General features: G+C 49.0%; 1 protein-coding gene across 1 annotated transcript; it reads right to left on the bottom strand.

The window, feature by feature from the left end:
* Window positions 1-12,762: 12,762 nt before the first annotated feature.
* TRIB1 (tribbles pseudokinase 1) lies at window positions 12,763-20,864 on the bottom strand. The gene is made up of 3 exons (XM_030795253.1): window positions 19,923-20,864; window positions 17,578-17,870; window positions 12,763-15,174 (listed from the first exon to the last, which is right to left on the bottom strand). Exons 1-3 carry the CDS (start codon window positions 20,280-20,282, stop codon window positions 14,709-14,711), a joined length of 1,119 nt encoding a protein of 372 aa, XP_030651113.1. The 5' UTR covers window positions 20,283-20,864; the 3' UTR covers window positions 12,763-14,708.
* Between the last annotated feature and the right edge of the window lie 1,102 nt (window positions 20,865-21,966).

Here is a 21,966-nt window from a genome sequence, read left to right as displayed (position 1 = left end):
AACATCCTGGCGGGGCACAGTGGCTCACGCCTGTAATCCCAGCACTTTGGGAGGCCGAGGCAGGCAGATCACTTGAGGTCAGGAATTCAAGACCAGCCTGGCCAACATGGTGAAACCATGTCTCTACTAAAAATACAAAAATTAGCCAGGGGTGGTGGTACATGCCTGTAGTCCCAGCTACTCAAGAGGCTGAGGCAGGAGAATCACTTGAACCCGGGAGGTAGAGGTTGTAGTGAGCTGAGATTGCGCCACTGCATATCCAGCCTGGATGACAGGGCAAGACTCTGTTTCAAAAAACAAAAAGAAGACAGGAGAATAAGCATTTGAAAAGATGCTAAACTTTAATTAGTCATTAAGGAAATGAAAATTAGACCACAATGAGATACCATACACATCTATTAGGATGGCTAAACTATAAATAAATAACTAAATAAACCTGACATGCTGAGTGTTGGTGAAGATGTGGAGCTATTAGAGTTCTCATATATTGTTCATGGGGATGCAAAATGGTGCAGCCACTTTGGAAAACAATTCAGTGATTCCTTATCAAGTTAAACATATGGCTGGGTGCGATGGCTCACACCTGTAATCCCAGCACTTTGGGAGGCCAAGGCAGAAGAATTGCTTGAGCCCAGGAGGTAAGACCAGCCTGGGCAACACGGTAAGACCTCGTCTCTACAAAAAATAAACAAAATTAGCTGGACATGGTAGCGCACACCTGTAGTCCCAGCTACTTGGGAATTTGAGGCAAGAGGATCACTGGAGCCCAGGAGGTCAAGGCTGCAGTGAGCTATGATCATGCCACTGCACTCCAGCCCAGGCAAGAGAGAAAGACCTTGTCTCAAAAAAAAGTGACCCAGCAGTCTTATTTCTAGGTATTTACCCAAGAGAAATGAAAACATATGTCCACACAAAGGCATGTACACACGTTTGTGGCAGCTTTAAAATAACCTCCTACTGGAGACATCCAGATGTCGTTCAACTGGTAAAGAAATAAACAATATGTGGGGCCAGGCGCTGTGGCTCACACTTGTAATCCCAGCACTTTGGGAGACCAAGACGGGCAGATCACTTGAGGTCAGAAGTTTGAGAGCAGCCTAAGCAACATGGCAAAACCCCATCTCTATTAAAAGTACAAAAATTAGCTGGATGGGGTGGTACATGCCTGTAATCCCAGCTACTCGGGAGGCTAAGGCAGGAGAATTGCTTGAACCCAGGAGGCAGAGGTTGCAGGGAGCCGAGATCGTGCCACTGCACTCCAGCCTGGGTGACAGAATGAGACTCTGTCTCAAAAATAAATACACAAATAAATAATAAACAATATGTGGTACATTTATGCAATGGAATATTATTCAGCTGTAAGAATGGCCACATTACTGTACATACAACAGCATAGATGAATCTCAAAAGCATCACGCCTAGTGAAAGAAAGTAGACACAAAATATGCACAATGTATAATTCCAAAACTCGAGACAAATTATATCAGTGATTGCCAAAGGCTATTGGTAAGAGTTTGGCTATAAGCAGGCGTGAGAGATTTTTTTGTGGTGATGGAAATGGTCTATATTATAATTCTGGTGGGACTTAAACGAGTGGATGCCTTTGTCAAATCTTATCCACCTGCAGGCCAGGCACGGTAGCTCACACCTATAATCCTAGCATGTTGGAGGCCAAGGTGGGCAGATCACTTGAGCCCAGGAGTTCAAAAGCACTGTGGGCAATATGGTGAAAACCCGTCTCTATGGTCCTATAAGCATTAAGATTTCAAGATATCTGACAAAAAGTTTATTAGATTATAAGATCTACGATGACAGGAACTGTAACCTGTTATTTACCTAACTCTCCAATGTCCATCTAAATGACAAGCGTTTTGTGGGCAGAAACACTTCTTTCAGGAGAGAGTGGAAGTGTCATAATCACAAAAGGAGGAAACAACTCCATTTCATATTCCTATCTGTTGGAAGATAATTTCAATGATTATTTTTAGAAAGTAAAATAAATTTGATTTCATGAAAATAATGGCAAATCAATCCTTTAAAATTCAAATCACTGGCTGGGCACGGTGGCTCACACCTGTAATCTCAGCACTTTGGGAGGCCAAGGTGGGCGGATCACTTGAGGTCAGGAGTTCAAGACCAGCCTGGGCAACATGGCAAAATCCTGCCTCTACTAAAAATACAAAAATTATCCAAGTGTGGTGGTGTACACCTGTAGTCCCAGATACTTGGGAGGTTGAAGTGGGAGGACTGCCTGATCCCAGGGAACAGAGGCTGCAGTGAGTCGTAATCGCACTACTGCACTCCAGCCTGGGTGACAGAGTGATAAAAAAAAAAAAAAAAAAACTTATCCACCTGTACACTAGACAAGGATTAATTTTATTATAGTGAAATTCTACATCAATAAATATGATTTTTAATGTAACATAAAATTCCAGCCTGTGAAACATGGGGAGACCCTGTCTCTATAAAAATTAGCCAGGCATGGTGGCCCATGCCTATAGTCGCAGCTACTCAGAAGCCTGAGGCCGGGGGATCGCCTGAGCCCTCCTTAAGCCCAGGAGGTCAAGGCTGCTGTGAACCAGAGATCACCCCACTGCACTCCAGCCTGGGCGACAGAGCGAGACTCTGTCTCAAAATAAAATAAAATGTGAATCTAATGGGACCTGCCCTTCTCATCATGAAGATAAAATGACACCAGTGATAGTCACAGCCAATGTGTCTCAGGCACAGTCTCAAAAAACGTATACACAGTGTCTGATTTAAGCCTCGCTTTTGCTGTCCCCAACACACACACAAAGCACTTTCCTGTTCCAGGGCCTTTGCACTTGCTGATCCCTTTACCTGGAAGACTCTGCCTCTCACTTTCCTCAGGTCGCTACTCAAATGTCATCTCAGAAGAGGCCTTCTCTCTGCCATTCTATATAAAATAGTGTCTCCAACCCGTTTCTCTCAGCACTAGAGACGCTGATGGCTGGACAAGGTCAGAGAAGCCAGACTGCTCTCTGCCTGTAAGCAGGAGGCTAGAAGGCTGCCTGACTGCCATGGTTCGGTGGCATGTAAACCGTGTAAATAAACATACAAAGCATATAAATCAGCGAGGCTCTGGGCAGGAGAAAAGAGCAGAATGATGCTTTTTCAAGTGTTTCTCTTCACTCCCTCCATCCCACCATACAGTGGGATGCAACCTAGGGTTCCTTGGAACACAGTTTGAAAACTACCACTCTGGAACCTTGCTGATTTAGTGCTCACTTTGGCAGCACATATACTAGAACCCCCTGATTTAATCATTACACAAATATTCATATTTACCACTATAAAGCACCATTCTAGGTACTGGGTATCCAACAATAAGCAAAACAGATAAATGTGATGGATTTCACTTTTATGGGATGACTTGCATGCAACGAGTGCTTATCATGTGCCAGGCACTGTTCTGAGAGCTTTTCATGTATTAACTCATTTAATTCTTACCACAACCCCACAAGACAACTACTGCCATTAGCTTCATTTTAGAGACAAGGAAACTGAGACCTGGGGAAGTGAAATAACTTGCCAAAGGTCATACACTAAGGAGTGGCAGAGCTGGATCTGAACCCAGTAAGAAATCCTGCCTAGTTCTAGCCTCTGGTGTACGATCTCAGCAGGTGCACGTGAGCCCATCTTAGCAATGCAGGCCCCTCTTCCTGCCTCTCCAAGACTGGGCTCCAGGTGAAACTGGATTCCATGTGACTTTGAGCTGATGCAAGTGGCATTTTGTACCTGCGGACACTGAAAGGCTCATCTCCGGGTATGGAAGAATGTTCTGTCTGGCCCAAGTGCTGAGTTTATTCTGGTCACTGCTACACCGTTTCATCTGCTGTTGGGAAGATGACTGCGTCCAGCAGTTCTGCTGGTGTTACTGACATGACAGGGTGAAATTGATATGTCTGCAACCAGAATGTCAGCACCAAATTAGGAAGCAGAGTGGGGATGCAGCCAGATGAATGCTGAATAAGATTAGATAGCACAAACTCTTCCAACAGGAGGGTGGGAGGGAGCTTGGAGGTCATTTACACCCAGGCCACCCATTTTGCTAACAGGGAAGCCGTGGTCTCGAGAGAGGAGGTGGCTTGCCTAAGATCCTCTCGGCTGCGTTCTCAGGCTCCTGCCATTGCTTCCAAGGTAGAGGACCATGATGGGATTGGAGGCAGAGAGACCAAGCCCTCACCCAGCCCCACCTCTGTATAGCTGTGTGAACTTGAGCAAGTCACTTAACATCTGAGTCTTGGTTCCCCATCTGTACAATGGAAATGGTAATATCCCTCAGGGAGGCTGTCAACATTCCAGGAGATAATTCATTCAACAATGCCAACGCCGAGCAGCTACTCAATCATACCAGCTCCTCTCCACTCCCTTTCTCCTGGATTTACCCCGAATATACCGATTTTCAGGAATTAGCTCATCAGAACCAAGCCTTAACAGGTCACTGTTTGAAAATGGGTTTTGCTGGGCTCTGTGACTCACGCCTGTAATCCCAGCGCTTTGGGAGGCTGAGGCAGTCTGATCGCTTGAGCCCAGGAGTTAGAGACCAGCCTGGCAACATGGCGAAACCCCATCTCTACAAAAAATACAAAAATTTGCTGAGTGTAGTGATGCAGGCCTGTGGTCCCAGCTGCTTGGGAGAGTGAGGTGGGAAGATTGCTTGAGACCAGGAGGTCGAGACTGAGGTGAGCTGTGATCATGCCACTGCACTCTGGATCCTGGAAGGAAGGAAGGAAGGAAGGGAGGGAGGAAAGGAGGAAAGGAGAGAAGGAGGGAGCGGTTTCAACCCTGAGCTGTTCTAATTGTGGTCTGAACGCCAGCAGCATCGGCCTCACCCAGGAACTGGTTGGAAATGCAGAGTCTCTGGCCCCACTTCAGCCCTGATGAACAGAATGCTCATCTTAACAAGATCCCCCAGCCCTACTTACGAGAAGCACAGTTTAGCACATTTGTAATGAATCGACTCGTTGATTTTGACCTTCTTTGACCCAAATTCTTGATAGCCAACATTCACTGAGCACTTTGTATGTGTCAGGAGTGTGGGAAATATTTTACAGGTATGATCCGATTTAAACTGCGAAATGATCTCAGGAGGCAGGAATTCTTACCACCCATTTTACAGATAAGACAAGTGAGGATGAAGCAGTTCATTTCCTCAGCAGGTGAGTTCTAAAGCTACACTTCAAACTCAGGGCCTCTGTGACTCCAGCCCTCTCACTTAACCACTTCTCCCCACAAGAGGAGTTTCTGAGCACGGGAGGTGCTGATGGCTGGATAAGGTCAGAGAAGGCAGACTGCTCTCAGCTCCCCTGAACTAAGATCAAGGTCAGCTGACTCTCGGGCAGCAGGAGGCTAGAAGGCTGCCTGACTGCCATGGTTTTGTGGCTCCTGGGCACCGCTCTGCTCCCTGCCACTGTCCTCCCCTCCAAGCCATTGTGGAACAGTCAACACTGGCCTCCGCAAACCTGCACAGCAGCGGAGAAAGAGCAGGGGAGACAAAGGAGAGAGGGGAAAATGCATAATTATGACAAGGACACTGATCTCTGACTGCAATCCCAGATGAGCACCCCCTCCAAAGCAGGCCCTCAGCGTGTTTTATCACCAATGCTGCCCGCAGCCCCAGAGCCCTGCAGAACACCCATTACTAGGTTCTCATTTTATGGATGAGACAATAATGGGCCAGAGAGATGTTGCAACTTGCTGAAGGTCACAGAGCAAAGAACGAGCTAGTCTGGGATTCAAATCCAGGTCTGTCTGACTTCCCAGCTGGGTTCTTCCCACTTGTAAGGATTTTGTCTGAATTTCAAGCCTACTATGTGGCACCTTGGACTATGCATTACTCATGGAATCCTCACAGCCGCAGCTGTACGGGGTAGATAGTATTCCTGGCATTTCAGTTATTACCACGCCTGAGGCATGGAGAGGTCACGTGACTTGTCTGGGTCACACAGCTGATTAACAGCAATAGAGCTGGGATTTGATACCAGGTCTCTCTAGCCCTAAAGTTCAAGGTCCTTGCTCTTTACTGCCAGCTCCTTGAGGTGTTGGCGTTTTCCCCCAAAAGAGGTAAGGGTCTCCACCCAGAGACACTGACAAGATAAGGCTTTAATTGTGGGAATATAATACGAAAGGTAAACGTTGGCCAGGCGCAGTGGCTCACACCTGTAATCCTAGCACTTTTGGAGGCTGACGCAGGCAGATTGCTTGAGCTCAGGAGTTCAAGACCAGCTTGGGCAACATGGAAAAATCCTGTCTATACAAAAAATTAGCCTGGCCTGGTAGCGTGCACCTGTGGTCACAGCAACTCAGGAGGCTGAAGGCTGAGGCAGGAGAATCACTCGAACCCATGAGGCAGAGACTGCACTGAGCCGAGATTATACCACTGCACTCCAGCCTGGGTGACAGAGCAAGACTCCATTTCTTTCTTTTTTTTTTTTTTTTTTTTGAGATGGAGTCTCGCTCTGTCACCCAGGCTGGAGTGCAGTGGCACCATCTTGGCTCACTGCAACCTCCGCCTCCTGGGTTCAAGTGATTCTCCTGCCTCAGCCTCCCGAGTAGCTGAGATTACAGGCATGCACCACCATGCCTGGCTAATTTTTGTAGTTTTAGTAGAGAAAGGGTTTCACCGTGTCGGTCGGGCTGGTCTCAAACTCCTGACATCAGATGATCCGCCTGCCTTGGCCTCCCAAAGTGCTGGGATTACAAGCATGAGCCATCATGCCTGGCCTTGAGCAAGTTACTTAAACTTTCTGGGCTTTCATGGACTTACCTGTAAAATGGGGCAGATAAGAATATCTTCCCCACAGAGTTGTTGTGAGAATTAAATGAGACACGCTTTCAAAGTACCAAAGGCAGGGTTGGACAAATAGCAAGTACTTAATTCATGGGGGTTCCTATCATCGTTATTATTGTCATTATTTCTTTTCTCCGCTCCCAGTAGGCACAGGCCATCCAGCAGGGTGTCTGAGACAGACTGAGCGTTAGGGGGCTGCCTATGAAATGTCACTCACCAATTCTGTTCTGCAGTGTAGAAGTGAAAAAAGATGTCAATCATCAGGAATTTAGAACCCAGCTTAAACACCAGCTACAGAGCAACAAAAGTACAAATACAAAACGAGCACTGGCCGCACATTGGCTGTTCTTTCCCCTCTCTCAAACTCAGCTCCCCATCTGTAAAATGGGAGGAGTGTAAACTAACCTGCTTCCTGGCCCCATCTGCCTTATCACAGAGCAGCCCTCCTGGTGAGGCGGGGAGCTTTTCGCATGGTGTCTCCACCTCCCAGACCACACAACCTCTTGGAATGGAGCTTGGATGAGAAATTATTTTGGCGGGTACTCAAGCCCTAACCCCTAAATCCCTTCCTCTTCAAACTGAGGCCAGGCCCTGCTGGCAGCGACATTTTTCCCAACTTGCTCCTGCTGTCTCCTAGCTAATGAGGCATGGCATGAAAATGCATGAGTGCATGGCACGTCCCTCAGACTGGCTCCCTGTCCTGTGGCTGACCGAGAGTGATGACTGCATGACGAAGCTGATGGAGACACTCATGTGGTCACTGATCCAAAGGTCAGACCTATGAGCTGATTTTTCAAAATGCCATGTCCCATGTCGAGAAAAGTTTCTGACACATTCCATGGAAGCACCATGCATACACTCATCTCATGCCACGTTCTAGAAGGTCACTCAGATCACACCAACAGGCACCCAGGAAGCTCGAGCTTCAGGTGAAGGCCTGAGGGTGCTGAGTCAGGAGTAGCTTACAGCTACTTGGCTATTAATTTCCCCAGTCTCAGCCTTAGCTTCCCCTGGCTGAAAAAGGGAGAAGTGCAAACTAAATATCTTTTTACAAATAAACTTTTGGCCAGGCGCGGTGGCTCACGCCTGTAATCCCAGCACCTTGGGAAGCCGAAGCAAGTGGATTACCTAAGGTGAGGAGTTTGAGACCAGCCTGGCCAACATGGTGAAACCCCGTCTCTACTGAAGATATAAAAATTAGCCGGGCATAGTGGTGGGCACCTGTAATCCCAGCTACTTGGGAGGCTGAGGCAGGAGAATCACTTGAACCTGGGAGGTAGAGGCTGCGGTGAGCCGAGATCATGCCATTGCGCTCCAGGCTGGACAACAGGGCTAGACTCCATCTCAAAAAGAATAAATTAATTGAAAAATAAACTTTCTATTTTGGAATAATTTTTAAAGAAAAGTTGCAAAGATGGTACAGGGAGTGCCTATATATATATATATACCTCATTCAGTTTCTTCTAAGGCTACCATTTTACATTACCACAGTACATTTATCATAACTAAGAAACCAACATTAATGCATTATTACTGAACTCCAGACTTCATTCTGACTTCACTCATTTTTCCAATAATGTCCTTTTCTCTGTTGCAGGACACCATATTGCACTTAGCACTAAATTATTTATGCACTCCGCTCCCAGTTCTAAAAACAAAGAGCAGTAAGCCTTCACGTTAAGGGTAGAAAATGAACGCTGTGCTGTGTAACTTTGGGCAAACCACCTACCCTCTCTGAGCCTCAGTGTCTCTAAGTGTCTTAAGCTACAAAAGGGGGATGATAACAGTACTGCGTCAAAGTGTGCTGTGAGGTTATCACTTGCTAATAATTTATGTGAGGCACTTAGCAGGGCCCTTAGTGCATCGTGATCACTCTCTTGGTGTCTCTCCACTGGTAGAAATCACACACAGAAATCAGGGCTGACCCAGCATGCTGTACTCTCCTTAGTAAAAAATCTCCCAGCAAAATGGCTGCTCCAAAAAGAAGACATCGTGTTGCTGGCCTAGCACATCAGACCCAATGTGGAAAGCACAGGGGAGAAAAAGGCAAAGATCTAAAGTTTTGCACTTCAGGGTTAGAGTTTCACCCACCCACTCATTAGCTGTGTGATCTTGGGCAAATTCTTCAGCCTCTGGATCTCAGCACCAACATCTGGTCAATGGGGACAAAGCATCCTCTTCACAGGGTTGCTGAGAGGGTAGAATAAGATGCGTACTGCAAAACATCTAGCAGGATTGAGAGGTAATGCTTCCAGGACCACTAAGTTGTTGACTGCAATCAAATCATTAGAGAATCAACTGAAATCTGATGTGGGCAGTTGCCAGGAGTTAGTAATGAAATCCTGCTCCTCTTTTCTGGGGGTGGTGGGGATCCTCCTTTTCCCAGTTAAAGCCATGCTGAAAAGCCAACTCCATAATCTTCATTGCTGCAATGCCTGATATGGTTTGGATATTTGTCCCCGTGAAAATCTCATGTTGAATTGTAATCTCCAATGTTGGAGATGGGGCCTGGTGGGAGCTATTTGGATCATGGAGGTGTATGCTTCATGAATGGCTTTGGGTCATCCCCTTAGTGATAAGTGAGATCTTGCTCTGAGTTCACACAAGATCTGGTAGAGATCTGGTCATTTGAAAGTATGTGGCACTTGGTTGGGCAGAATGGCTCATGCCTGTAATCCCAGCACTTTGGGAGGCTGAGACGGGCAGATCACTTGAGGTCAGGAGTTTGAGATCAGCCTGGCCAACATGATAAAACCCTGTCTCTACTGAAATTACAAAAATTAGCTGGGTGTGGTGGTGGGTGCCTGTAATCCCAGCTACTAGGGAGACTGAGGCAAAAGAATCACTTGAACCAGGGAGGCAGAGGTTGCAGTGAGCCGAGATCATGCCACTGCACTCTAGCCTGGGAAAAGAGTGAGACTCCATCTCAAAAAATTAAAAATTAAAAATAGATGAGCAAATAAGAACCAGGCAGACTGCCCATTCACAGTCATACAGCAAAAAACTTTGGAACTAGGAAGAGATCCTAGTCACAAGACTTCACTTTTGTGCCCTTGGCTCTTTGACTTAGAGGTCCATTAGACTCAGCTGCTAGGGGATAGCCATTCATCCAGCTACCAGTCCACTCATCCATCCACCAGTCCACTCATCCATCCATCCATCCACCCACCCACCCACCGATGCATCCAATTGGCATGCATATGCATATGTATATAATATATATATTATGTATAATATATATGTGTATATATATACACGTGTGTGTGTGTGTGTGTATAAATAATAGAGATGAGGTTTTGTTGTTGCCCAGGGTGGTCTCCAACTGGCCTCAGATGATCTTCCTGCCTTGGCCTCCCAAAGCGCTAGTGCTGAGATTACAGGTGTGACCCACCACACCCAGCCCATGGTGGCTTTTGACAAATTTCTTGTGGAAGGCACTGTGCTGGTGCTGAGGAGCCAGGGGAGAACAAGACTGTCACATTCCCTGACTTCTTGGAGCTTTCCATTCAGTGAGCCAGAACTGAGCCTCAGTCATCTATTTCCCAAGGGTCTACCACAATGTCTGGCACATGGTAGGTGCCCCGTAAATGTTTGTTGAATGAATAATGGATTGCTCATCTTCCATAATGCCTACACATTTATAATTGACATACTGGGTCATTTGAAGACATTTGTGGAGCTAAAAATTCAGTATTTGTATTTGTCTTGAACCACTTTCTCTCATCATTATTCTTACCAGGAGACTTTGTGTGGTGGCGTGTAGACACAGCAACAACATTGGGCATGGAATCCAAAGACCCGAGTTCATATCCCAGCTCTGAGCTGCTTACTCCTGAGTAGCTACTGAAAGATGTTTGAGCCTCAGTTTTTTCAACTTCAGGGAAATATTTGACTTGCCTATTTCACTCATGTGCTGTGACTCCCTGGGGAGGAGAGGAGAAACTTCCAGAAAATATGACACGAATAAGAGGTTATTGAGATGTTACTTGGATGACTTCCTCAAATGACAAGTATGTTGAGGACACAAGGGAAAATAAAAGCAGCCAGCTTTTCAGCACACTCATTCTGACCTTGTATAATTGAACTGGTTGCAATTGCCCCAGATTTGTTCCAACCTTAGAAGAGATTAAATGTATGGATTTGTGGTATCACATGTCATCCCAGCCAATCCTGACCCATATTTCTGTCCATCTGGTGCATGCAACAGTACAAAGAGGTGTTATAACCTTAATTGCTTGCAAAGTCTTTTGAAATCCTTAGATTAAAACCTCGATGAAGTCCATAGTATTAGCATCCTGAATGCCCAAGAAGTCACGCTGAGCCTCGTCTGGGTTCATTGGAGCAGGCAACAAGGTCTGTTGTGAGGCCTGCTTCAGGAACTTTGGGGTTTAAAGTCCTATTCATGGGATGGCCAGAGACCAATCCCCAACTTCCGAGTTCCTAAGCTACCCAGGCATTTGGCCATTTCCCACGTTGCTTCTGAGATGATTTTTACATTTCTTAAGTTCCTGGGTCACAAGGCCTGAGCTGCTCTAACTTCAGTGTCATACGTCTGCTTTCCTGGCTGATCTCAGCCTGAGTCCTAAAAAAGGGTAATTGTGTCATCACTAACTTCTGTCCGCCTCTTCGTGTGAGTCCAGAGTTGACGAGTTGGTCCTCATCCTAACTTATACAGGTTAGAATTAAAATTCCATCCCATGGTGGTTACGCTTAGAGCAGGCACCAGGCAAAAATTGAAAAGGGCAGGCAGAGGTTCCTGAGGACTTCCCGGTGTTTTGCTTTCTAGATCTATTGGTTATGCCTGTGTATTGTTTGTGAAAATTCACTGAGCTACACACTTACATGTGCATTTTTCTGTTGTTACGCTTTACAATGTGAAGTATTTTTAAAAATCAATCCGGATACAAATTTACTTCATTTAGACTAGATTCTGAAGTGAAGCTATAAATAGTTAAGCTATAAACAATAAAAAACCCTTTTCCTTTCTCTACTTTTGTGATTCAAATTAATGTCACCTTAGTATTTTCCTTGCTTCCATTTCCATTTTCACACTTATAGAAAGAAAAAAGTACAAGAAAGAAAATGCCTTTCTTGGCCGGGTGCAGCGGCTCACGCCTGCAATCCCAGCACTTTGGGAGGCTGAGGTGGGTGGATCAGGAAGTCAGGAGTTCCAGACCAGCCTGGCCAATATGGTAAAACCCCGTTTCTATTAAAAATACAAAAATTAGCTGGGCATGATGGCGGGCGCCTGTAGTCCCAGCTACTCAGGAGGCCAAAGACAGGAGAATCACTTGAACCTGGGAGACAGAGGTTGTATTGAGCCGAGATTGCGCCACTGCACTCCCAGGGCGACAGAGCGAGACTCCGTCTCAAAAAATAAAAAAAGAAAACGGCTTGCTTAGCCATTTTAATTAAGTCTAATGAAGGGGGATTGGTTCACAATCCGAAGTCCCATGATGCCTCCAGAGATCTGTGTGAACCTCTGCAATGATAACAAAATTTTGTTTTATACATGTGACACTGTTCTCAAGAGTGGTCATAGCTTTATCAAATTCTCAAGGGTCCATGGCCCAAAAAAGACAAGCTGATTTTTACAACTCAAGGTTAATTTATGAATGCTCGTCTTCAAACGTTTCTTGATTCTGATTCTGCTATGAAAGAGTATAAAAAATAAAAAATGTTTCCCGAGTCTAAATTCAACACAAAGCACGCATCAACACCCAATGGGCTTCATCCATCAAAATAAATTTGCCCACTGAAATGAAAAAATCAAATGGGTTCAAGTCTGCCAAAGGTCACTGATGATCCTCATCATCTCTACTCTTCCACCTTCCCCTTGCTGCCCACCCCCAACTAGACTATAAGCCCTGAGGCCAGAGACCTTTGCAACCTCTGCATGAAATTGCAAAAGGCAAAGCAGATTGAGCTCGAAAGAAATTCACCACACCTATTTACGAAACCAGGTTTATTAAAATTTCTCTACAAGTCAGAAACGGCCATCTCACTGTTCACATATATACACATATGTACAGGAAGAACCTAGTGTTTCTAGCTTTCCCGACAGAAGCCCCTGCCAGCCCAGAGTCCTTAGTCGGATAATGTATCACAGATACAACAGTCGAGCAACCACGAGAGCGTTAGTGCGACAGAGGCCTCTGTCCTCCCTCTTCTCAAAGTCCCATGATTCTGTCAAGGTAATATTGCCAATAATCATTCACATTTCACGTGGTTTTAGACACGCAGGTTATTCAGACAGACACAGACAACAAAACAAGCCTCAAAGCCAGAACAAAACAAAACAAAACAAAACAAAATCGAACATAGGTATAAAAGGTAAAATATATGTACAAAGTACACAGTACGTGAGGTATACACGGCATTCTCACAATGCATGTTAGTAGTTTGCCTAGGCGTAGCCCTTAAAGATGACTGCCTGTTTTTGTGCCATTTCTCAAAATACAGTATATTTTGTTTACCCGTTTAACCACCTGATTTCAGCACTGTCCAAGACAGTTACTGATATTTCATCTGAACTTGTTTTTTAATGAAAGTTGCAATTTCTCCATTAAGCTCTATCTTTTGTAGGGGAGTGAGCTTCCATCTCCGGATATATCTAACAGAGGCCGGATTCCCACCTACGAAAGAAGCTGAAAAGGGGATTTCTGCCTTGGGAGGTGGCAGAAGGAGGAAAGAGATTGGACCGGATGATTTTTAAAGTTCCTTCCAACTTTGAAGATTTGGGGTTTGCTGTTTCACTCCAGAAGCCGATAATACAGACGTATTCATAAACCACACATTTGAAATATTAACAACCCATCATGCAAAACTGCAGATGCACATACAATGCCAGAGGCGGACCATATCTGGGAGGGGTTAAAGTATAATTCTGGAAGTGAGTTTGAGAATCACAAGACTATCCAAAATTCACTCTCTTCAAAGCACAAAGATGTTTAATGTCTGCTCTTGGGAGAGGTGGGTGGGAGCCTCCTTATCTTTCTTCTCCTAGACAGAACGCTCCACCCTGAGATGGTCTTGGGGAAAAAGTAAAGGGTAGGTACTAACATATTTGGAAGGAACTTAAAAAGCTAATAGTTTCCAAGCACTCAAATTATTTTTTAAAATATGGAGTCTCTCTGTCTGAGCTCAGAGTTCTGAAATCATTGGGAGATGGAATCTTTTGTGATACTGTTCCACGTTCGGCTGGTAAGTGCTTTTATAGCTAAAGGGGCAAAGTGTCAAGGTCGGGGAGAAGGCATTAGTGCAGATGAGGTCTTGGCAGGAAACAGCGGAGAGTCTGGGTTCATGGTTCCGTCAGGCTCCTGAGCAACTTAAAACAGTCTGCTCCAAAAACGGAGCAGAGTCATTGGTAAATGTGAGTGTGAAGAAAGGGTGAGTGTTAAGCCAAAAAAGGAACTTTCCCATCAGAGAAGCTGCGGTAGCATGTCTAGCCACCAAAGATGAGTTCAAAGATGGCAGATTTATCGGCCCAATTTGTCACCTTGTTAAAAATACGGTCATGACCCAAAATATGTCGTTGTGCGATTTGCTTTTTCTCCCATTCGAATGCTCAAGTTTATTACACACTTGACCACCGGGTGTAAAATGTCCATACTCTTTGCCCTCCATAAAAGATGCGGAACTCCCAAATCCAGCAGAGATAGTTGGCGAGGGTTCCTTAAGGGAAACAACTTTGCAGGGCAGCCAATCACAGCATATGCTGCTCAAATCAATAAAGTCACTCATCCCAACAGAGAAGAGGAGGCGCCATGCCGAGTTCAGCAGCTTTCATCCTGATGCAGTCATTATCTGGTTGGTACCACGCCAAAGGGCCTGTCCATCTTTAGAAATGGAAATGCCAGGTGTAAGAATTATGAGGTTTCTGAGGTTTTTGGGATTAGCAGAAGAAGGAACTAATGTCACTGTCCTCCTGGTACTCTGGAACGATCTGGTCTGAAGTTCCTGTTTCTGAGTCGATGTACCCAGGTTCCAAGACGGACTCAAACCAGGGGTGCAGTAGGATCTCGGGGGCAGTGAGTCTCTCGGAGGGCTCCCGTCTCAAGAGGCTGCGAATGAGGCACCTGGCTTTGGGGGAAATGTGTTCAGGAATGCAGAACTGTCCACGCCGAATTTTGGAGAAAAGGGCACTGGGGTCTGAGTCATGGAAGGGGTATCGTCCAACCAGAAGGGTGTAGAGCATCACCCCCAGGCTCCAAACGTCCGCAGCCTTTCCGGAGTAGGTCCCAGTGGTGTTGAGGATCTCAGGGCTCACGTAGGCTGGGCAGCCATGTTTGTCTGACAAAGCATCATCTTCCCCCTTGATTATGTGTGTGTCTTCTAGACTTTCTAGTCTGAGCTGAGTTCTGCAAGAGACAGGAACCAAGCCATTATTTCCACACCAGCTGCTATGAAAAACAAAGCCTTCCCAATAACAGCGCCCACAGGCACTAACAGCAAAGGCTCCAGGAATGCTATTTACCCCTTCGTCCAATAAGCAGTGCCCTGCAACTACCGAGGGCACTCGTGATTTCACAAACCAACACGAACTGCAATAAATGTTTGCAAAGTATCGACAGAGCGCCTGGGGTGGAGGGTATGATGCAAAGCCCCAAATAGTATTCATAATGCTAGAGCTTACAAGAGATATCCTAATAGGAGTTACGCAATTTACTAAGTTCCCATTGCAGAACTGGGAGCCTGTCTCAGAATGCTGCATTCTCTACAAAAGCTATCAGGGAAAAGCAGCATATCCTACTTCTTCAGGGAGGGCCTGAACATCCTACGAACCCAATCTTCTCTCTTATGACTGCCGGGGCTACCTGGACCCACACTGCATTACAGAACACGGAGCCGAAAGTCACTGCTATTGCACACAGGTCATCAGCGCCGGTGCCCACACTGATACATGCACATGGAGAGAACTTTGTTCACCTGGGCCCAGGCTGCAACAATTCGAGTGGGAAAGTTGCAAGGAATGTTAATTACATTTATTGGGGTGTTTAATTGCAAAGAACACTTTTCCTGGACAGAGAGGTTATGCGAGCAAACAAAAGTGGCTGATGAATTTCAGGGCCGCAGGGCCCCTGAAATTCTTACACAGGGACACACACTCCCCCTGGGATGGCACATCAACATGTGAGCATATGTATTCTACAGGGGGGTCTCTGTTCAGGTAACAACTAAAGTCGAAAACACCTTCAGTCAAAGGCTCTCTTATGAAGCTGCAGGTGCCTCCTTATTCAGAACCAGCCACCCAAGTCTCCTGGATCCCCCAAAACTCAAAGCCATGTGGTGGGGAAGCTCTAATATCCGGTGACACCCTGTCTCTGCCTGCTTCTCTGAAATAGCCCTGTTTCAGTAAGTCACTTGTGAAGTTAAATACAAACATTTGGTACTGGCTGATGGGTCAATTCCTTTTCCTCTCAAAGGTCTGCTTTTTTTTTTTTTCCTGCCTTCCTGTTCCCTGGAGTGTAGTATACATGTGCTAACTTCAGTATGTCCTCAGCGTGACCTCCCTGTCGTTATGTAAAATACCCATTGGTTCTGTAAACGGAAAATATGACTCAACCCACACTGTCTGTCCCTGATTGGCTGCTACAGCACTAAAACCCTGCACCTGTGCTGGTTACACGAATAGCGTCAGCCTGACATTGCTTAACCCCCGGGTTGCCAAACCCCATGCCCATGATATTCTCCTGTGCAATGCAGATTTCAAAAGCTAGTAAGGAGGTGTGTAAGGCATGTTTCAGAAAATGCATCACCATATCAAAGGAGCATGTTCCAGGAATTACAAACTTCTTCATTGCCAACAGTTTGCTTTTCTTTGCTAATCAGTGTGCTCCAATAATTATTGCGAGGTCAGATACAAAGTCATGCTTTATGACAGCTCAACCCTGTACTGTTTCGTATGCTCTGGAGTCAAAGGTAAAAATGCACAGGTGAGATAAGCCCACTTCTTACAACAAACTCACTCACTCTCACCTCTACAATGTTACAGCCTTACTGCTCGTAATCTTTCCACAAGGGATGTGGCTCGCTCTTAAAATCAAGTGTGGTCTATCTCATGCGGCTTCCTGAATTCTCTAGCTGAAACCTCAGCTTTGAATCTTAATGCCTCATTACTCTCTTATCAAGCTCATCTTGTTCTTTATGAGGTAAGCTATGATCTATATTTAGCAAGCCATCCTAACCAACTTCCATCTACTATTCAATGTGGCTATTTTCTGAAGACGGATCCAAACAAGCTGTCTAAAAAGTCACCAGAGAATGTGACGTTACAGAGAACCCGGCCTGGGATGGGAGAGGAATGCCGTGTGAAACAAGAGGGCGGAATTCTGCATATATGACAGTCTCACTAGCTCTGTGAAACCTTCCAGGTACAAAAACAGCACTTGGCATAAGCGAAGATTTGAACACTTCCTTCAGAAGGCAATCTTGTAAAGGGCAGTTTAATATGTGTACCCCAGACAACTGACCTTTCTGACAACAATGGGGAATGAACCTGATCCTGGGGTAGGAGAGGAAGGGCGCCCTGTCAACACGTGCCATCCCACAGAAGCGCCACAGTGTCCCCAGACCCCGTCCAAGAGAATGCAGAATAAACCAACCTTGGCTGTGACTCCTCAGGAACAGAAGCTCTAAATACTAAATCTGGGACATATAAGCCCTTGACTTTGTTTTGCACCAACACACAGCACCTAACTACACAACCTGCACCTTCGCTTTGGTTCCAAAAGGCCACAGGAGAAGCTGTGGCGGCCGCTCACCTCTCCTCCGTGGAGAAGACGAACTTCCTAAGCTTCAGGTCCCCCAGCACGATGGCTGACTGGTGGCAGTGGGCGACGGCGGAGACAATCTGCTTGAAGAGCCGGGCGGCTTCCTCTTCCCGCAGCCTCTTCCGGCTTCGCACATAGGAGTGCATGTCCCCAAAGTCCTTCTCAAAGAAGACGTAGGCCTTGGTTTCCCCAAGGATCACTTCCACAATGCCAGTAATGTTGCTGTGCGATGGCAGCTGGATGTAAGGCCTGATTTTGTCCTGGTAGTGTTTAATGGGAAACACCTGTAGAGAGAAGGGGGCCCATTTAGGGGGCTAGAAAAGCAAAGGCGGCCTCCCAAACCCCTGAGGGAGCTGAGCAGAAGTTCTCAACCTTTGGGCTTAGGATGTGAGTAAGTTCCATTCACCTACTCCGTTTCCTCTGCCACCTTACCTTACGCAGCCCCAGCTGCCCCTGACACCTTTAAAACCAGTAACACCTAGAGCTCTAGACTTGCAAATACCCAGAGGGTTACCCGCTTTCACACAGATGATTTGAAAGAACTGTCTCGTGTACATGTTCCCATCTTCCATCAGCCCCTGAGAGCTAAGCAAACCCCCCACCCTCTGTGGCCCTTTCCTGTTTGCAGGCCACACTAGTTGAGTGGCTGATAGAAGGAGGCCCCTGGCCTGTCCAGGAGCTGAAAAGCAGTCCCTGGACGTACATGTGCCTCCTGCAGACCCAAAGTGCTCAACACAGAAAGGGCACAGAATGTGGTGACTCTGCAGCCTCCAAGGGGAAGCAGGGGCCAGAGAACATGCAAAGCTGTCATTAATCAGAAGGAACAGATGACTTGGAGGGGGAGGCTGGGACAATGCAGCCTTAAGCAACCTGCCCACAGTCCGACTCAAATGTAAGCAGCCTTGAGTTACAATTCTCACAGGAGGGGTATGGGATCCTGCGAATGGGTTTTTCACTTGTTTGTTTATCCCCCCACACCCGACCCCACCCCTAGAAATGAGTAGCAATCTCCTCTCTTCTAGGAAGCTGGCTGGTCTCTTTAAAGACCTTTTGTTTAGTCCAGTTACTCATATCCTAGACTCAACTGGAAACGGTGACACACGGGCTGTCACCATCTGGATTCAGCTATTATCTGCTCAGAGGAACTGGAAGGGGTTGCACAATGGCCAGACTCACCCCACCTCTAAGAGGCCTGGCTGCTCTGGCACCAGCTAGAAAAATCCCCTGCTGCCCCCTCCTCCCACCCCATCCCATCCCACCACACACACACACATGCTTGTCCCAGAACAGCTCTTAGTCCCAGTCATGGAGAAGAAAAGGGTTTTTTTTTTCTCCCTATTAAACTGGGCTTGATCATGCGTTTGAAATTTCATTCGGGTTGGGCAGTAGGTGGCAGCAGCGAGCCCCGGGACGGGGTCGGGGTGTTGGGAGTGTCAGGTGAGTTGCGGAAAACCCAGAAGCGACTTAACTGGGGGGTAATCCTATCTTTCGGGTGAAAAGGAGCAGCCCGAGGGTGCTCTGGGGTGCCTCAAGCAGGGGTGTCACGCTCGCATAAAGTAGACTGTGGGAACGTTCTGCGTCTACCCGCGCAGGAGGAGGACCCGGGGGATCCTGTTTCTAGGAGCTGTGTCTCCTCCTCCTGGATGGGATCCCTATGTTCAAAGCAAAATCGCTGGCTGGAAAATAAAGTGAATCGAAGCGAGGGTTCCTGGCCGGTGTGGGCTTTTCAACATTTCTACTCCGAGCAGATTCCTCCGCCTCGGGCAGATGACTCTGGGACTGCTCCCTTGGGAGGGTGTGTTCTAGTCCCAGCGCGGATTCAATTCAGAATCCCCAAGGCAGGAGCCGGACACAGTCTTCCAGCCCCCTTACCACCTACAACTGAGCCCGGGTGCCGTGCAAGCCCGACAAGAGAGCTGCCAGCTGCTCCAAGCTCCTAGGAGGCACCTACTGCAGGCCGTCCTTCCAGGACATGGCGGGGGCGGGGGGAGGTGGAGAGCGAGGAGAATGAGAAAAGGGGAATGGCATGGCCCTGGAATCCGTTTCAATTCCACAACTTATATGGAACGCCACGCGCTACACTGGGCGCTAAGGAAAGGAACAGATAGAGAAAGCCACTGAACACTGCACTTCCTCTAGGCGCCCCCATTATACCACTCCATGGGAAACCCCTCAATCCACAAAAACGTGAACCTGGTCAAATGGCGTCTTATCTGACCCAATCTACTGATCCGCCCTGTGCCCAGCCCAAGCGTTGGCCGGACCCCAAGGACCTTTGCCTACCACCCCGTCCCGCGCCCTCGACCCCAGCCGGGTCCTGGCCCGGGAGCACCTACCTTGCAGCGCAGCTCGCGGCCAGTGTGGATGCACAGCGCCCGGGACACATGCTCGCGCTCGGCCAGGGGCAGCAGCAGGTAGTCGGCGATGCGGCTGGGCCCCGGCGCGCTCCCGGAGCCGCCGCCGGCCCCCGGAGCGGCAGGCGGGGGCTGCGGGCTGCAGGGAGAGCCGGGGGGGCTGAGGTAGTCCGGGGGGCTGGAGCACTCGGAGAGGCGCGGGCACTTGGCCGCCACGGCCGCCGCGTCGTCGGCGTCCAGCAGGCGTTTGGCCGGGACGCCTCGGGCGGCTGGGAACAGCAGGGCCGGGCCGCGGGGCTGCGAGGCGCCGCTCATGGCAGAGCGCACCGGACCGACCCGCATCCCGTCCTGGGCCGGGGTGGCCCCGGCTTTTTAAGTCCCGGGATCCGCGCGGGAAGACGCTGCGGGCTTGGCGCCGGCTCCGCGACTTCTTCCAGCTGGCGGGATGGAGTTTGCAGACTGGTCTTGGCTCGGCCCCCACGAGGGGCAAAGCAGGAGCCGCTCCCCGGCGCTCGCGTTGCACGCGGGGACCACGCTGGCTGTGCGTCCGGGGGGCGGAGGCCGGCTGGAGTCCCCGGACCCCCGCAGACAAGGGCTCCCGGAGCCTCGCTGGGGGCGGCCGCCACTATTGTTGCCGAGGCTGCCGACAGTCCGCGAGGCAGAGGCGGCGGCGGCAGCGGCCAGCGATCCCGGGGTCCCGAGCCGCGAGGACAGGATTCAGCAGGCTCAGCGGAGCCACGAAGCAAATGCACTTCCCAAAGCGATGAGTCTCGAGCAAAATCCGGGAGAACTTTTTCGCGGCGCTCGGGATCCTGCGCGCTCCTGGGCTCCGGGCGTGTATGAGAGGGAGCGAGACGCGCTCAGAGAGAGTGACTGTGAGTGAGTGTGAGCGCTGCACCGATCCCGGCCAGTGCACTCCTCCTTCTCCTTTTCCTCCACCTCCTCCGCCTCCCGGTGACTCACGCTGTATACACACACACTCACAGGCCGGGCTGTGTAAACAGTTGGGAAGCCGGGTTGTGCAATGAGGTGGCTGCGACGACTCCGGCCCCGCCGCCCGGCGAGCAGTCTCCCGAGCGGAGGGAGGAGACTGGGGGGAGGGGAGAGGGAGCAGGAGGTGGGGGGAATGGGGGTGGACTGAGGGCTGGGGATGCTCCGGGCAGCGCGCGCTCGGGCGCAGGTGGTGCGTCCCGGGCCGGTCTGGACGCGCGCACACGCCCCCCGGGCTGGGCTGGGCTGGGCAGAATGCGGCGCGCGCGCCCTCCGGCAGGCCCCCAGTTCAGCGGAGAAGCCGAAGGAGGGGGCGGAGGAAAAGTTGCCGTGACGTAAGGGTCCGAGGAAGTGGGCGGGAGGGGCGGGGCCGCGGGGAGCGAAGCGACCGCTGATTGGTGCGCGCGCCTCATTCACAGCAAGCACAATGGGCTGCGGGCGCGAGGCGGGAGCGCGCACCACGGTTCTCTGCACCCGCCGCTCGCTGCAGCCCCGCGGCGACGCCTTTCGCCCCGGGGATCCCCCCACCGCCCAGCGCCTGGGGAGCTCTGGTTGGAGCCGTGGGCTCCGCAGAGGCCCGGCTGCAGCGGAGGAAGGAGAGGGATAGGGAGGTGATGAATTCCAGAATCAGTCATTCACCCCCACGCGGTAGTTCCGGGGAAGACCTGTGCGTGGTAGTGGATGTGGCTTTTTTTTTTTCCCTTTTCCTGCCCCCTCCCAGCTCTAATCCCTAGCGTCTGTTCGCTTCCACAAATAGAACCTTCTGTTGGATGAAATAAAAGCAAACACTGGGCCTTCTGCGCTGCCTCCACCTCCACGCCCCCCCAACCCCCCCGCGCCTGCCGCCCGCCCGGATTGCACGGAAATAGCTTCTCCAGGCTCCCGGGCCGCCCCTTCGCGGTGACTCGCAGAAAGAGCTTCCTGAGCCAGGGCCGGTGGGAAACAAAGGATGTGGGGAGCGGGCGGAAGGGGCCCACGTGGCTGCCGCCGGATTCCTACTCCCTCCCCAGCCTCCACACGCGCCGCAGGGTCTAGG

The sequence above is a fragment of the Nomascus leucogenys genome, chromosome 16 (assembly GCF_006542625.1).
Source record: "Nomascus leucogenys isolate Asia chromosome 16, Asia_NLE_v1, whole genome shotgun sequence".
NCBI lineage: Eukaryota > Metazoa > Chordata > Mammalia > Primates > Hylobatidae > Nomascus > Nomascus leucogenys.
Note: the sequence above shows the minus strand (reverse complement) of the source record. Positions and strands in the feature narration are given on the sequence as shown.

Coding starts and splice junctions, on each gene's coding strand:
- TRIB1 (XM_030795253.1), bottom strand. CDS start 20,282: ATGCGGGTCGGTCCGGTGCGCTCTGCCATGAGCGGCGCCTCGCAGCCC. Junction 17,871..19,922: donor GCCGCGAGCTGCGCTGCAAG/GTAGGTGCTCCC, acceptor TTCTCTCTACAG/GTGTTTCCCATTAAACACTA. Junction 15,175..17,577: donor GTCTTCTCCACGGAGGAGAG/GTGAGCGGCCGC, acceptor TGTCTCTTGCAG/AACTCAGCTCAGACTAGAAA.